Genomic DNA, 17,058 nt, shown 5'->3' with positions numbered 1-17,058 from the left:
GACAGACCCCGGAGGTTAGTAGTGGGGTTGGTGTTAGGCACCATGGGGAGAGTTAGGGTGCACGCGGGGGTTGGAGAGGGAACGGCTATGGTGGGTTAGAATACTTACCGGGATCTGTCGTGATTCCACTGTCGGCCTTCTGACTGTCAGGCATTCGTACCAAACCCAATTATTTTTCTATATATCATATACAAGTACATATCTATATAGATCTATATCTATTTTGTTTAGGGCTAGGTTAAAATCTGTATAAACTCTAAAAGCCCAAAACAACAATACAGTTCACATAAATAGATTTACTGACTATTCAAAAGTGTCAATCTTTAGTCTACAAGACATGAGCAAAGCCTGTAGACCTTATTTGTGTTTCCTTGCAATGGGTGCATTACAGCACCTCCACACAGATAACTGTGCACATGACACTCACTTTTGCACACTTGTTGAAATATTTGCTAGGAACTCCTCGAGCTGACCGTTGAGGTTTTCTGAGCCCATCTTGAAAAAACTAATCTGCGCACAAGAAGAAAACACATAAAAGCAACAGACTGTTAGAAAAGGGTTAATCAAGGTCTCACGCTATACACAGAAAGGAAGATTTTGGTACTTACCGATAAATCCCTTTTTAGGAAACCATAGGGAACACTGGCACAACTTCAAGACTGTGGGGTGATGATGGTGGCTTATTGGGAACTGGCACTTTAAATAACCTAAAAAGTGAAACAGGCTCCTCCACCTCTATCCCCCATCATCCCTCAGTTATGAATTAGCAGAGAGGAGACGGGAAGAAGAGAACAGAAACTATACAAGGGAAGAGAACATATAACAATTAAACACAACAGAACAAAGAAGGCAAGAGAACAGCGATGGGCGGGCTGCCAGTGTCCCCTATGGCTTCCGAAAAAGGGATTTATCGGTAAGTACCAAAATTTTCCTTTTTCGGTCAGCTACTAGGGGACACTAGCATAACTTCAAGACTGTGGGTGCGTCCCAAAAGTTTCCCCCCTGGGCGGGAGATCGCTGAGGAACTAGCAAAACAAGACGGGCAAACCGTGAAGATGAAGCCGCAAAAGTATCAAACTTGTAGAACTTGACAAACGTATGGATACTGGACCAAGTGGCTGCTCTACAGAGTTGAGACGTGGTAGCCCCCCTACTAGCGGCCCACAAAGAAGCAACTGAGCATGTCGAATGGGCAGCAATGGATAATTGAGGTCACCTAGACTGATTTATATAGGCCTGACGAATAGTCAACCGAATCCAGCGGGCGAGGGTCTTCTTAGAAGCAGGCCACCCTCTACGCGGGAGATCATAGAGTATGAACAAAGCATCAGTTTTTCGCAACGGAGCTGTACATTCCATGTAGGTCGTCAACGTTCTCACTACATCAAGAGACGAAGAGGTCCCAGAATACTCTTGCAAGGACAGTACCACAATAGGCTGATTGATATGAGAAGCCGACACGACCTTGGGTAGAAAGGAAGCATATGTTCTCAACTCTGCCCTATCAGGATGAAAGATCAAGTAGGGAGGCTTACAAGACATAGCACTTAATTCAGACACCCTCCGGGTTGAAGCTATGGCCAGTAGAAAACAGTCTTCCAAGTGAGATATTTAAGAGCTGCTTCTTCCACGGGTTCAAAAAAGGGTGACTGTAGATAATCCAGCACCAGATTTAAATCCCAAGGAGCTGTAGGAGAAACAAACAAAGGCTGTACCGGTAGGACACCTTGTAGGAAAGTTTGCACATCCGGTAGAAGCGCCAGGCGTTTTTGAAAGAAAATCGATAAGACAGACACCTGATCTTTTAAGGATCCTAGACGAAGTCCGGAATCTAAACCTGCCTGAAGAGCAAGCAAGAACCTTGTGATACGAGAGGACTGATTGAAACCCGTTTCGGTCACACCAAGAGATATAAGACCGCCAGATGCGATGGTAATGGGATGCCATCACAGGTTTTCCTGCACGCAACATAGTGGGAATAACACATTCCAGAATCCCCTTGCGTTTTAATCAAAAGCCATCCCATTAAACGTTGCCATGGTAAATCTTGATGTACGAAAGGCCCTTGTTGGAGTAGATCATGGCGCAGAGGGAGAGGCCAAGGATCGTCCGCTAGCAGAAGATGCAGGTCCGAAAACCAAGCTCTCCGAGGCCAATCTGGTGCCACCAAAATCACAGTTATTGACTCCTGTTTGATTCTCTTGAGAAATCGAGATAATAGAGGGAATGGAGGAAACGCGTATACCAGGTCGTACAGCCAAGGCGCGGCTAGAGCGTCTACAGCTTCCGCTTGAGGATCCCATGTTCTGGAGATGTATCGAGGAAGCTGATGATTGAGATGGGATGCCATGAGATCCATCTCTGGACACCCCCAGCGCAGTGTCAGGGCAACAAACACCTCTGAGCGAAGAGCCCATTCTCCCGGATGTAGATCCTGACGGCTGAGGTAGTCTGCTTCCCAATTGTCCACTCCCGGAATTAATACCGCAGAGAGAATTACAGCGTTGCGTTCTGCCCATTGAAGAATGAGTCACCTCTCACATCACTTGGCGACTGCGAGTTTCTCCCTGTTTGTTTACGTATGCTGCGGCAGTCGCGTTGTCCGATTGAACCTTTACCGCCTTGGATCGAAGAATGCGGGTGGCTTGTATCAGCGCATTGTAGATCGCTGTCAGTTCCAACACATTTATTGGCAACAATGATTACTGTGGAGACCAGCGGCCCTGAAGATGAAAGTCCAACACAACCGCTCCCCATCCCCTGAGGCTGGCATCTGTTAGGAGAGTCTAGTTCCATACTACGAAACGCCTGCCTGCAGTGAGATTGTGCAACTGGAGCCACCAAAGAAGCAACCGGCATGTCTCTGGAGAAAGACGAACCAATCGTTGAAGGTGGAGATGCGACCCTGACCATTGATGTTGCAGATTTAGCTGGAAGGGCCGTGAATGAAAACGCCCGAACTCCAGAGTTTCGAAGGCAGCTACCATTTTCCCAAGCAAACAAATGCATAAATGGACAGATACCAGTTGTGGCCTGAGGATATCTTGGACCAACTTCTGTATACACAGAGCCTTGTCTTGTGGCAGAAAAACTCTCTGTACGTTGGTGTCCAAGATCACACCGGGAAACTGGACTCGCTGTGACGGTTGCAAGTTGGACTTTCGAAAATTGATTATCCATCCGTGCTCTATCAACACATTGTACGTTAATAGAGCATGCTCCTGGAGAATGAGATCGGACGGAGCCTTGAGGAGGTGGTCATCTAGGTATGGTATTATTGTGACTCCTAATGACCTGAGGTGAGCAATCACCACCGACATGACCTTGGTAAACACCCTGGGTGCTGTGGACAGTCCGAATGGTAAGGCTCTGAACTGAAAACGATCTTGTTGAAGAGCAAATCTGAGAAACGCATGGTGTGGTTCAAGGCTCGAAATCACTGAGTTGAGCGACTGCATATTGAACCGGTAATAAGTTAGAAACTGATTTAATGATTTTAGGCTCAGGATAGGTCTTACCCTGCCGTCTGGCTTTAGAATTACAAGAAGAGTGGAATAACAACCTTTTTTGTGCTGAAGCGGTGGAACCGGCATTAATACTGCCGATTCCACTAAGTTCTGTATTGCACCTTGAAGGGCTAACCGTTTTTCCAGAAGAATAGGAAGACTTGTCGTAAAATACTTCTTTGGCGGTAAAACTTTGAAATCTAAGTTGTACCCCACGGGAAATGATATTGCGAATCCATGCATTGTCGGATATTTTGAACCAGGCAGTTTGAAAAATTTGAATCCGCGCTCCCACCGTATCTGTGCCACGGTGGGAAGGGAGACAGTCATGCCAATCTTTTCTGCAGGCATGGGGTCCTGCCGACGAGCAACGACTGGCTGTTTGCTGCGACCTCTGCAAGTATGAACTTCTGCCACGTCCGCTAAAAGATTGAGTGGAGCGAAAGGATACTCCGAAATAAGAGCATTTAGGTGGTGATGGAAGGGTCGGTAAAAAGGTAGATTTACCCCCCCCCCTCCCCCCCCCGTAGCTTGCGAAAAGGTGATTTTTGTTACTTACCGTAAAATCTCTTTCTCTGATTCCATCTGGGGGACGCTGCGACATTACTTGTGGGTTAGAGGTGTGTGGTTGTGGAGTTTGGCACAGAACTATTAAAACCTGACTCCTCCCCCCTCTAACCCCTCCCATCTCCTTCCTGCCTAGCCAGTACCTCAGTTAACGTTTAGCCAAGCCAAAGGAGATAGATCAAAGAAAATTAACTGGTTAAACCAGACAAACATCTGGGAGGGATCGCAGCGTCCCCCAGATGGAATCAGAGAAAGAGATTTTACGGTAAGTAACAAAAATCACCTTTTCTCTTTCATCCATCTGGGGGACGCTGCGCCATTACTTGTGGGATTTCCCAAAGCAAGCTAATAAGAGGAGGGAGACGGGGACGGCATAGCCGTCTTTAATATACGACGCCCAACAGCGGCAGTCTCCAAACCAAAAGTATGAAAACGGTGAAAGTATGTGTGAAAGTATGAACTGACGACCAGGTTGCCGCCCTGCACAGTTGCTCAACAGATGCACCACCGCGAACAGCCCCAAGAGGCTCCAACAGCTCTAGTAGAATGAGCCCTAATTGAGTCAGGAACCGAAACATTAGCAGACACGTAAGCCTGTCTTATGGCCGAAGTTATCCAACGGGCCACAGTATTTTAGGAGGCCGGCCAACCTCGTTTCGGAGCATCAATCAAAACCAGCAAGTTATCCGTACGCCGGAATGACTCGGTGCGAGACAAATAGACACGTAAAGCTCGAACCACATCCAGGAGAGCTAAATGAGAGTCCTCCCCAGGAGAAGATGTCGGAGTAAAGGCCGGAAGGACAATGTCCTGATTTAAATGGAATTTTGAAACAACCTTTGGAAGGAAAGAAGGCTTAGTCCGTAGAACCACCCGGTTCTCATGAAACACTAACAAGGGGGGTCTGCAAGAAAGAGCCGCCAACTCAGATACTCGTCTAGCTGAGGCAATAGCCAACAGAAAAAACAACTTTCTGTGTCAGATAACGGAGTTGAACCGATTCTAAGGGTTCAAATGGAGAGGTCTGAAGAGTCGTAAGGACCAAGTTTAAATCCCAGGGAGGAACCGGAGGGACAAAAGGTGGTTGAATCCGAAGTACTCCCTGCAGGAATGTTTGAACCTCTGGAATATTTGCTAGTTTCTTCTGAAAAAGAACCGATAAAGCTGAAACCTGACCTTTTAGTGAAGAAAGCTTTAGGCCCTTGTCGAGACCCTCCTGAAGGAAAGAGAGTAGGCGAGGTAGCCTAAACAAATGCGGAGTTAGTCTCCGTTTTTCGCACCATGCAATGTAAATATGCCATATCCTATGGTAAATGCCAGAGGTCACCGGTTTCCTTGCTCGAATCATCATCTGAACAACCGATCGAGAAAGACCTTTTGCCTTCAAAATCTTGGATTCAAGAGCCAAGCCGTCAAAGCCATCCTATGTAAATCTGGGTGGCGACAAGGTCCTTGAATAAGAAGATCTGGTCGCAGAGGTATACGAAAGGAGTCTGACGACCATACTGCGCAGTAGAGTGTACCACTGTCGACGCGGCCAATCTGGAGCCACTAGAATCACTGCGAGACCCTGTCGCCGAATGCGTTGAAGTAGACGCGGGATCAGTGGAATTGGCGGAAACACATATCCCAGTTGAAACTGCCATGGAGCAGTTAGAGCATCGATCAGGAATGCCTGTGGATCCTGAGTCCTTGCGCCGTAGTGAGGAAGTTCTGCGTTGAGGCGAGACGCCATCAGGTCTATGTCTGGCATTCCCCATCGGTCCACTAGAGAGAGGAACACCTCCTGATGAAGTTCCCATTCTCCCGGATGAATCGTGTGATGACTCAAAAAGTCTGCTTCCCTCCTGGAATGTGGATCGCGGAGATCACCGGAACCCAACGTTCCGCCCACGCGAGGATCTGAGCGACTTCTCTCATTGCGGACCAGCTGCGAGTTCCTCCCTGTTTGTTGATGTAAGCCACTGCGGTGGCATTGTCGGACTGCACACGAACTGGTTGACCCTGTACCATGGTTTGAATGTGAAGGAGTGCATACCGAATCGCCCTTAGTTCCAGAATGTTGATTTGCAATTTTTACTCCTGATTGCTCCAGCGTCCCTGGAAGTGATGAGTCTGGAACACTGCCCCCCAACCACTGAGGTTTGCATCCGTGGTGACCATCATCCAAGACCAGATCGTGAAAGGTGTACCCTTTTTCAAATTCCGACTGTGAAGCCACCATTGAAGAGACTGACGAGTCTTTACCGACAAGCGGATCAACTGTAATTCGAGACGCGGTTCCGTCCGAGTCCAACAGTTGAGAATCTGAGTCTGGAGAGGTCGGGCATGAAATCTGGCATATGGAACTGCCTCGAAAGAGGATACCATCTTGCCCAACACCTGCATACATCTGAGGACCGACACTACTGGTAAGTGTAACAGGGTTCGGATTCTGGACTGTAGTCCCTGAATCTTGTCCGCCGGAAGAAACACCTTCTGGCTGTTGGTGTCGAATAGAAGTCCTAGAAAAATCATTGTCTGAGAAGGAAGTAGAGATGACTTTGGAAAGTTGATTATCCACCCGAACGACTGTAGCGTCTCCATCGTGAGATGCAGGTTCTGAGTGAGAATCTCCGCTGATGGTGCCTTGACCAACAGGTCGTCCAAATATGGAGTGATGTTGACCCCTTGACAACGGAGAACTGCGACTACATGACCTATGACCTTTGTAAAAAACCCAGGGAGCCGTAGAGAGACCAAAGGGAAGAGCCTGAAACTGAAAGTGCTCCGGGCCCACTGCAAATCTCAGTAGAGATTGATGTGTTACCCAAATCGGGACATGTAAGTAAGCGTCTTTTATGTTCTTGAATTTTTGGGTTGAGGGATACGGGTTGAGAGCCTTCAGATTCAGAATGGTTCGAAACGAACCATCCGGCTTGTCTACGAGAAAAAGACCTGAGTAAAAACCCCGACCCCTCTGATGAGAGGGAACCGGAATGATTACTCCATTTTGTAAGAGGGTTGTTATTGCCTGAAGGAGAGCTTGACGTCTGGAGGGATCGTCTGGGAGAGGTGTTATAAATAGTCGGGTTGGGACTGTTTCTTCGAAATCCAACATATATCCTCTGGATATGACTCCCATTATCCACCGATCCGGTTTCGATAGGAGCCACACATCCTTGAACTGAAGTAACCGGGCCCCAACCTTCTTTGATCCCTCCAGGAGACCTGAGGCGTCATGGCTCAGGTTTGTCGGCAGGCTTACTGGCCGGCCTGCGAATAGCCTGGGATCCTCTTCCTCTGAAAGACCCCCGTCTTGGAAATCTGTAGGAAGCACGAAAGGATTGGAAACTACCTCTGCCCTGTGTACGAAAGGACCGAAACCTTGTAGGTTTTGGTTTGTGAGGTGCAGATGGAAGGAAAGGGCTCTTTCCTCCAGTAGTGTCTGAAATAATCTTCTTTAACTCTGATCCAAAAAGAAACTCACCTTCAAAAGGCACTGCCGTCAAGGTTTGCTTTGAGTCAGAATCAGCATTCCAAACTCTAAGCCACAAGGAGCGTCTTGAATATTAAGAGTCTGACGAATGGCTTCTATTAGCAATCTAACTTCCCAAGCCGAAACTTCATCCCATTCAGGATCTACCTCCCCCTCCTCCAAAGGAGATGACAGAGTGTCCGCCTCCTTACCTGGAAACGCTATAGCTGGTAACGGCTGCGATCGCTTAGTAGCAGTCGAACTGCTGGCCGCATTTACAAACTTATTTAAGGACTGAGTTAAATCAGTGATACTCCTGCCCATATTCTGGGCCCACAAGGGCTCCACCTGAGTCCGAACAGATTCAGTCTCTCTAGACTGACGCAAATCTGAAATTGCACCAGAACATGCTGTACATAGGGTACCCGCGTCAGTACTACCTTTTGCTAGCTTTGAGCCACACTGAGAGCAGGAAAATTAAACCACTGAGGCCGTTTTTCCCTTTGAAGGTTTGTCCGGTTTACTAGTCATTTTCTCTATTCTGAATGTACTAAAGAAAGCAGCATACAATTGTGACTAGTGACCTTTCAATAGGAAATTTATAGCTTGAAGAGATCTCTGGGACTGTAACCCAGTATGCTGGCTCTCTTTGCCAAGTAATAAACAGCCTTAGCCCATTAGCTTGATTGTAATCTCCCCCTATGAATAGCCCCTCTATACTTGCGGTTTTGTAAATAAAGTCTCCCCCTGAGAGGCTCTCCTGTACTGCACAGCGTCCCCTCCGGAAGATGGCGTCAGGCAAAGTGACGCGCGCGCGGGCAGAGCAGGGCGGGAAGCCGTCCCTGCACTCCTGTTACTACGCGATCAACCGGAAGTTCGGGCTGCCGCGCGTTGCTAAGTATAGCGACTTACGCGGCGGCTTCTCCGGGATCCCCGTCCGTCCCCACAGCCCCTCAGACACTACTGCGGGTGTAGGGATACAGGTCTCCGGCATAGCTCCCGCTGGCGGGCTTGCGCCGGGGGAGAGGGGGTCGGGGGGGTGTGTGAAATATTAATAATCAATAAAATAAATCAAATAAATAAATATTAAATAAAATAATAATAATAATAATAATAATAATAAAATAATAATAAAAGCAGTTAGGGACAGCCCAATACTGTCAGTGACAGATTGTGGCTGTCCAGTACCTTTTTGATCTGTCGTTTTAGTGAATAAAAAGGCCCCAGTGACCAAGGTATGGTGGCCCTTTCTGACAGCATCCTTGTTCCATTTATACCTGTCACCTGTAGACAGGGACTAGGTATAGAAAAATAAGAAAGGAAAAGAAAAAAAAAAAAAAAAATCTAAGGAGAAAGAAAAACTGTGTCTGTACTCCACAGGCACAAAACTAAAACTGAGGTACTGGCTAGGCAGGAAGGAGATGGGAGGGGTTAGAGGGGGGAGGAGTCAGGTTTTAATAGTTCTGTGCCAAACTCCACAACCACACACCTCTAACCCACAAGTAATGTCGCAGCGTCCCCCAGATGGATGAAAGAGAAATTAATGTCTCCAGCTCTTTTCCAAAAATGTCACCTGTAAATGGCAGTGCTTCTGCCGCTCTCATGGACTCCATTTTTACCTGCCATGACCTTAGCCAAAGTACTCTTCTGGCAGTAATATTAGAAGCTGAGATTCTCAAATTCACTTGGCCGATATCTCTAGCTGCTTCCCCTAAATATACAGCAGACTCCTTAATGTGTTCCGCTAGGATAACTATTTCCTCTACCGGAACTCCATTCTGCAAATCCGTAATTAACTTTGAGGCCCAATACTCCACTGCTTTGTTCACCGGAGAGCTCACCAAGGCTGGTCGAAGAGATACGCCTGCAGTCGAATAAATGGATTTCAGAATGGTGTCCAGTTTCAGCTCAGACTGGTCTATCAAAGAAGTTGCACCCAGAACAGGTAATGCAGTCTTCTTTGCCAGTCTGGAGAGAGAGGAGTCCACACGAGGTGACTTTTCCCACTTATCCATCATGGACGATGGAAATGGATAAATACTGAGGAATCTCTTAGGAATCTGAAAAGGTTTGTCTGGGTTTTTACATGCCTCTGTCAGTTGATCATCAAGCTTTTTTGAAAAAGGATAAGTGACTGATGAACGCTGTTTTCTAGCAAATAAAGCCGTATCCTGCGAATCCGGTGCAGAGTTAATATCTACTTATTGGCAGTTGCCAAAAAAAGAAAGATTGCTTTTTTTGGAGCACTCTTTTATATTTTTGTATATGTGATGATTAAATTGATATGATTGTTAATTTTAAAACGTAACTTTTAATATTCTTACTTAAGATAATAGGGGTAAGTAATTGTGATTTGTGTGACTTTGTAAATAATTAAATGTATGTCACCACCTCCTCATTCTAAATATTTATTAAAGGACAATATTTGTCCCAGTGGTGATTTTTTTGTATGAATTAAATTTTTACTTAAATATAATGTATGGAAAATCAATGCCTAAGTCATAGAATCCCATGCCTAAGAATCCGGTGCCGTAGCTTCGGAGATGTTCAAAACCTGTTTTATTGCTAAAATCAGAGGTTCAACCCCTCACGAGACTTCCGTAAAGCAGCCAACTCAGAAAGCAATTGAGAAATGGTTCCTGTGACCGCTACCGCCCAGGGGGGAAAAATCAGCGTTCTTTGGACGGATTAACTAAGTAACCTCTGAAGCACGTTTCACATAAGGAGGAGTTATCTTTGTGAGATTTTTGTTATACTTGACACAGACAAATAGTTTTTGTGATGCCTTGTTCGCTGGTCCCTTGACTGCCATTGTGACGGATAGTGTAGAGGCACAAACAATTAACAGCAGCACTCTCCACAATAGAGACGGAGAAAATAGGATTTTGGTACTTACCAGATAAATCCTTTTCTTTGAATCCACAGGGGGCACTGGAGTACTCTTGGGATATGGACGGGCGTTAGCAGGACAGGCACTGAATATTTAAATTAGTAACTCTCCTCCCATAGTACCTCAGTGTTTTTTACTGAGCCGAACAGGAGCGATAGAGAAGATGAACAATGGAGAATTACATATAACATTATAACATAACGGACAACAATGAAGTTGACACATAACGTAACGGACAACTAAACAGTTGACACAATAATCAATATAACCTGAACATTTGAACAAGTCGGTGCAAATGTGTTACCATAAGATCCACTGAACTTACCACAAGACAGGTAAAACTGCTCTGGGTGGGCGTCCAGTGCCCCCTGTGGATTCAAAGAAAAGGATTTATCTGGTAAGTACCAAAATCCTATTTTCTTTTTCATCCACTAGGGGTCACTGGAGTACTCTTGGGACGTACCAAAGTTTTCCCCTTGGGCGGGAGAACTGTTTGGCACCTGTAACACTAGACGGCCAAAGCTAGATGTAAACGTATCAAACTTGTAAAAGTGCACAAACGTGTGCACTGATGACCATGTAGCAACCCGGCAAAGCTGCGTCGTAGAGGCCCCACGACCTGCTGCCCATGAAGTTCCCACAGAACGTGTGTAATGAGCTGAAACGGATACCGGCGGCTGTAGCCTGGCATGAAGAGAAGCCTGACGTATGGTCAGCTTAATCCATCTGGATAAGGTCTGCTTGGATGCTGGCCAACCCATCTTGACCGCATCATAGAGAACAAACAATGTATCCGTTTTACGTACTGCAGACGTTCGGGCTAAATAAACGCGTAGTGCGCGTACCACATCCAAAGTAGCTGAAGTTCCTGAACCTTCTAATAATACAGGAACTACGATTGGTTGATTGATGTGAAAAGATGATACTACTTTTGGTAGGAAAGCGGGATTCGTCCGAAGTTCCGCTCTATCATCATGAAACACCAAATACGGTGGCTTACATGGACAATGCACCCAATTCTGAAACACGCCTTGCTGAAGCTAAGGATAGGAGAAAAATAGTTTTCCAAGTGAGAAATTTAACATCCGCTTGTTGTAAGGGTTCAAAATGTGAAGACTGTAAAAAATCTAAAACCAGATTCAAGTCCCATGGCGCTGTAGGTGGAATAAATGGAGGCTGTACTCTGAGGACACCTTGCAGGAAAGTGTGTACAGTCGGCAAAAGAGCCAGACGCCTTTGAAAGTAAATTGACAAGGCAGAGACCTGCACCTTTAGTGTAGATAAACGTAGTCCTCCCTCTAATCCAGTCTGTTAAAATAGCAAAAGATGGGATAACTTGAAAGATGATGTCGGAAACTTCCGAGCTTCACACCAACTTATATAGGCACACCAAATTCTGTGATAATGAGCTGCCGTAACTGGCTTCCTAGCACGTAACATGGTTGGTATAACCGATTTCGGAATACCCTCTCTTTTTAAGAGGGTGGTTTCAACAGCCACCCCGTCAAACGCAGCCGTGTTAAATCGGGGTAAAGGAACGGACCCTGTTGTAACAGGTCCGGACGTAGCGGGAGCGGCCAAGGAATGTCTGCGAGTAGCCCGCGGAGATCCGAGAACCATGCTCTCAGAGGCCAATGAGGCGCCACTAGTATGACTGTGGTGGACTCTCGTTTGATTCGCTTTAGCAACAGAGGAAGCAGCGGAAACGGTGGAAACAGATACAGAAGGCTGTACGGCAACGCGATCGTGAGAGCATCCACTGCCACTGCCTTTGAATCTTGTGTTCTGGACACATACTGTTTGATGATTGTGGCGAGATGCCATCAGATCCACTTGAGGGTAACCCCAACTCTGGACCAACATGTGAAACACTTCTGGATTTAATGCCCATTCTCCTGGATGAAAATCCCGACGGCTGAGATAATCCGCCTCCCAGTTGTCCACTCCCGGAATGAACACTGCCGACAATATCACCTGGTGATGGTCGGCCCAATTGAGGATTCAAGCTACTTCCCGCATGGCCATGCGGCTTCTTGTTCCTCCTTATTTGTTGATGTACGCGACTGCCGTCGCGTTGTCTGATTGCACTTGGACAGTCTGAGACCGTAGCATGTGCAGTGCTTGTCGCAGCACATTGTAAATTGCCCAGAGTTCCAGGACATTTATAGACCGCAATCTTTCGCGAACTGTCCAGAGATCCTGAAGCGGACAATTTTTGATCACAGCTCCCCAACCTCGGAGACTCACATCCGTCGTTAAAATTATCCAATTCCAGACGCCGAACCTTTTTCCTGCGGTGAGATTGTGTACTTGGAGCCACCAGAGTGATACTCTGGCCCGTGGAGACAACCGCACCCTCTGGTGAATCTGCAGATGCGAGCCTGACCACTGTGCGAGCACATCCAGTTGAAAAGGATGTGAGTGAAATCTTCCGAACTGGAGCGCTTTGAAAGCCGCCACCATTTTTCCTAACAGTCGAATGCACAAATGTACTGAGACTGTGCGTGGCTAGAGCACTAACTGTACCAGATGACGAATACTCTGTACCTCCTGTTCTGGTAGGTAAATTCTTTGATTCACCGTATCGAGAATCATTCCTAGGAATTGAAGTTGTTGAGACGGAATCAGATTTGATTTCTTGAAGTTGACAATCCAACCGTGCTGCACTAGCACATTGTATGTCAGCAAGGCATGTTGGAGGAGTATCTGTTGAGACGGAGCTTTGATGAGCAGATCGTCCAAATAAGGAACAATTATCACTCCCAGGGATCTGAGATGAGCTATCATCACAGACATCACTTTGGTGAATACCCGAGGCACTGACGAGAGGCCAAACGGTAGAGCCTGAAATTGATAATGGTTTTGCTGTACTGCAAACCTTAAGTACTTCTGATGCGGTGGCCAAATTGGAATGTGTAAGTACGCATCCTTGAGATCCAGCGCAATCATGAATTCCTGTGGCTCTAAACCTGCAATTACTGTCCGCAGGGATTCCATCTTGAATCTGTAGTAAGGGACGTACTGATTGAGCCCCTTTAGGTTCAATATTGGTCTGACAGAGCCACCCGGCTTTGGAACTACAAAAAGACTGGAATAATAACCTTGACCTTGTTGGTGAACTGGGACCGGAATCAACACTGCTGAATCTAGCAGAGACTGAATTGCAATCTGCAGAACCGCCTTCTTGTCTTCTGACACAGGCAGTCTTGTCTTGAAAAAGCGCTCTGGAGGGAGACAATCGAACTCTATTTTGTAACCTTTTAACACTAAATTGCGGATCCACCCATCTGTGGATGTCTGGAACCACGCCAAATGGAACCTCTGAAGGCGTGCCCCCACAACTGAAGATCCGAGATGGGCTGGGAGCCCGTCATGCCACTGGCTTGTCGGTGGTCTTAGCGTCCTGACGACGGATGGTGGTTTGCGGAAACCCACGTCCTCTACCACGTCTACCCTGTGAGGTTGTTCCTCTACCACGGCCACGAAAGGGCTGAGGTCTAAAGGATTTGATCGCTGGTCCAGAGTATTTCCGTCTAGGTACCTGTGGAGGCAAAGGTAGGAAAACAGACTCCTCCTCCTCCCCCCCCCCCCCCCCCCTCAGAAATCCATTTGTCCAATTCAGGACCAAACAACTTCTCGCCCCAGCGTAAGGTAACACTTCTATTCCTCGTTTGACCTCTGCCTGCCAAGAACGCAGCCAGAGTGCCCGTCGTGCCGTAAACTAGTGACGCCAAAAGGCGAGAAGTGACCTGGCAAACGTCCGTAGAAGCTGTACATAGGTACTCAGCAGCTTCACAGATTTGATCAGCGAGAAGTATAAGATGGTCGTCTTGTAGGTCGGACCTGAGCTGTGTTATCCATATAATCATAGCCTTAGTTACCCAAGTTCCAACCGAACCAGGTCTAAGCAGCACACCTGCTGCTGTATACATTAACTTTAGCATAGCTTCTAGCTTACGCTCGGACGGATCTTTAAGCGTAGTAGCAGTTGGTACTGGAATGGTTAACTTTTTAGAAAGTTTTGACACCGACGAATCCACCATTGGAGGATTTTCCCATTTAGATGTCCCCAACTCTGGAAACGGGTAACTAGACAGAAACCGGCGAGGTATAGAAAATAAGAATTTACTTACCGATAATTCTATTTCTCGTAGTCCGTAGTGGATGCTGGGAACTCCGTAAGGACCATGGGGAATAGCGGCTCCGCAGGAGACAGGGCACATCTAAAGAAAGCTTTAGGATCACCTGGTGTGCACTGGCTCCTCCCCCTATGACCCTCCTCCAAGCCTCAGTTAGGATACTGTGCCCGGACGAGCGTACACAATAAGGAAGGATTTTGAATCCCGGGTAAGACTCATACCAGCCACACCAATCACACTGTACAACTTGTGATCAGAACCCAGTTAACAGCATGATAATAGAGAAACCTCTATAAAAGATGGCTCACTACAACAATAACCCGAATTTTTTTTTTGGTAACAATAATTATGTACCAGTATTGCAGACAATCCGCACTTGGGATGGGCGCCCAGCATCCACTACGGACTACGAGAAATAGAATTATCGGTAAGTAAATTCTTATTTTCTCTGACGTCCTAGTGGATGCTGGGAACTCCGTAAGGACCATGGGGATTATACCAAAGCTCCCAAACGGGCGGGAGAGTGCGGATGACTCTGCAGCACCGAATGAGAGAACTCCAGGTCCTCCTCAGCCAGGGTATCAAATTTGTAGAAGTTTACAAACGTATTTGCTCCTGACGAAGTAACTGCTCGGCAAAGTTGTAAAGCCGAGACCCCTCGGGCAGCTGCCCAAGATGAGCCCACCTTCCTTGTGGAGTGGGCATTTTAAGATTTTTGGCTGTGGCAGGCCTGCCACAGAACGTGCAAGCTGAATTGTACTACAAATCCAACGAGCAATCGTCTGCTTAGAAGCAGGAGCACCCAGTTTGTTGGATGCATACAGGATAAACAGCGAGTCAGATTTTCTGACTCCAGCCGTCCTGGAAACATATATTTTCAGGGACCTGACCACGTCAAGCAACTTGGAATCCTCCAAGTCCTTAGTAGCCGCAGGTACCACAATAGGTTGCTTCATGTGGAATGCAGAAACCACCTTAGGTAGAAATTGAGGACAAGTCCTCAATTCTGCCCTGTCAGAATGAAATATTAAATAAGGGCTTTTATATGATAAAGCCGCCAGTTCTGACACACGCCTGGCTGAAGCCAAGGCTAACAGCATCGTCACCTTCCATGTGAGATATTTTAAGTCCACAGTGGTGAGTAGTTCAAACCAATGTGACTTTTAGGAAACTCAACACAACATTGAGATCCCAAGGTGCCACTGGAGGCACAAAAGGAGGCTGTATATGCAGTACCCCTTTTACAAATGTCTGAACTTCAGGCACTGAAGCCAGTTCCTTTTGGAAGAAAATCGACAGGGCCGAAATTTGAACCTTAATGGGCCCTAATCTTAGGCCCATAGACAGTCCTGTTTGCAGGAAATGGAGGAAACGACCCAGTTGAAATTCCTCTGTAGGGGCCTTCTTGGCCTCCCACCACGCAACATATTTTCGCCAAATGCGGTGATGTTTTGTGGTTACGTCCTTCCTGGCCTTGACCAGGGTAGGGATGACTTCATCTGGAATGCCTTTTTCCTTCAGGATCCGGCGTTCAACCGCCAAGCCGTCAAACGCAGCCGCGGTAAGTCTTGGAACAGACAAGGCCCCTGCTGGAGCAGGTCCTTTCTTAGAGGTAGAGGCCACGGTTCGTCCGTGAGCATCTCTTGAAGTTCCGGATACCAAGTCCTTCTTGGCCAATCCGGAACCACGAGTATAGTTCTTACTCCTCTCCTTCTTATGATTCTCAGTACTTTTGGTATGAGAGGCAGAGGAGGGAACACATACACTGACTGGTACACCCACGGTGTTACCAGAGCGTCCACCGCTATTGCCTGAGGGTCCCCTGACCTGGCGCAATATCTGTCTAGTTTTTTGTTTAGACGGGACGCCATTATGTCCACCTTTGGTTTTTCCCAACGGTTTACAATCAGGTGGAAGACTTCTGGGTGAAGTCCCCACTCTCCCGGGTGAAGGTCGTGTCTGCTGAGGAAGTCTGCTTCCCAGTTGTCCACTCCCGGAATGAACACTGCTGACAGTGCTATCACATGATTTTCCGCCCAGCGAAGAATCCTTGTAGCTTCTGCCATTGCCCCCCTGCTTCCCGTGCCGCCCTGTCTGTTTACGTGGGCGACTGACGTGATGTTGTCCGATTGGATCAATACCGCCTGACCCTGAAGCAGGGGTTTCGCTTGACTTAGGGCATTGTAAATGGCCCTTAGTTCCAGAATGTTTATATGAAGAGATGTCTCCAGGCTTGACCATAAGCCCTGGAAATTCCTTCCCTGTGTGACTGCTCCCCAGCCTCGCAGGCTGGCATCCGTGGCCACCAGGACCCAGTCCCGAATGCCGAATCTGCGGCCCTCTAGAAGATGAGTACTCTGCAACCACCACAGGAGGGATACCCTTGTCCCCGGTGACAGGGTTATCCGCTGAAGCATCTGAAGATGCGACCCGGACCATTTGTCCAGTAGGTTCCACTGGAAAGTCTTGCGTGGAATCTGCCGAATGGGATTGCTTCGT

At 47.2% G+C, this 17,058-nt stretch overlaps 1 protein-coding gene across 1 annotated transcript in view; it reads right to left on the bottom strand.

Annotated features, from left to right (window-relative positions):
* Positions 1–17,058, bottom strand: part of APPL1 (adaptor protein, phosphotyrosine interacting with PH domain and leucine zipper 1) — a 215,734-nt gene that overhangs the window by 72,629 nt on the left and 126,047 nt on the right. The window contains exon 9 of the mRNA XM_063940852.1: positions 428–510. Coding sequence (XP_063796922.1) covers positions 428–510 — 83 coding nt within the window. The remainder of the gene's footprint in view (positions 1–427; positions 511–17,058) is intronic.

Source organism: Pseudophryne corroboree, chromosome 9 (genome assembly GCF_028390025.1).
Source record: "Pseudophryne corroboree isolate aPseCor3 chromosome 9, aPseCor3.hap2, whole genome shotgun sequence".
Taxonomy (NCBI): domain Eukaryota; kingdom Metazoa; phylum Chordata; class Amphibia; order Anura; family Myobatrachidae; genus Pseudophryne; species Pseudophryne corroboree.
This window is presented reverse-complemented; position numbering and strand designations above follow the sequence as displayed.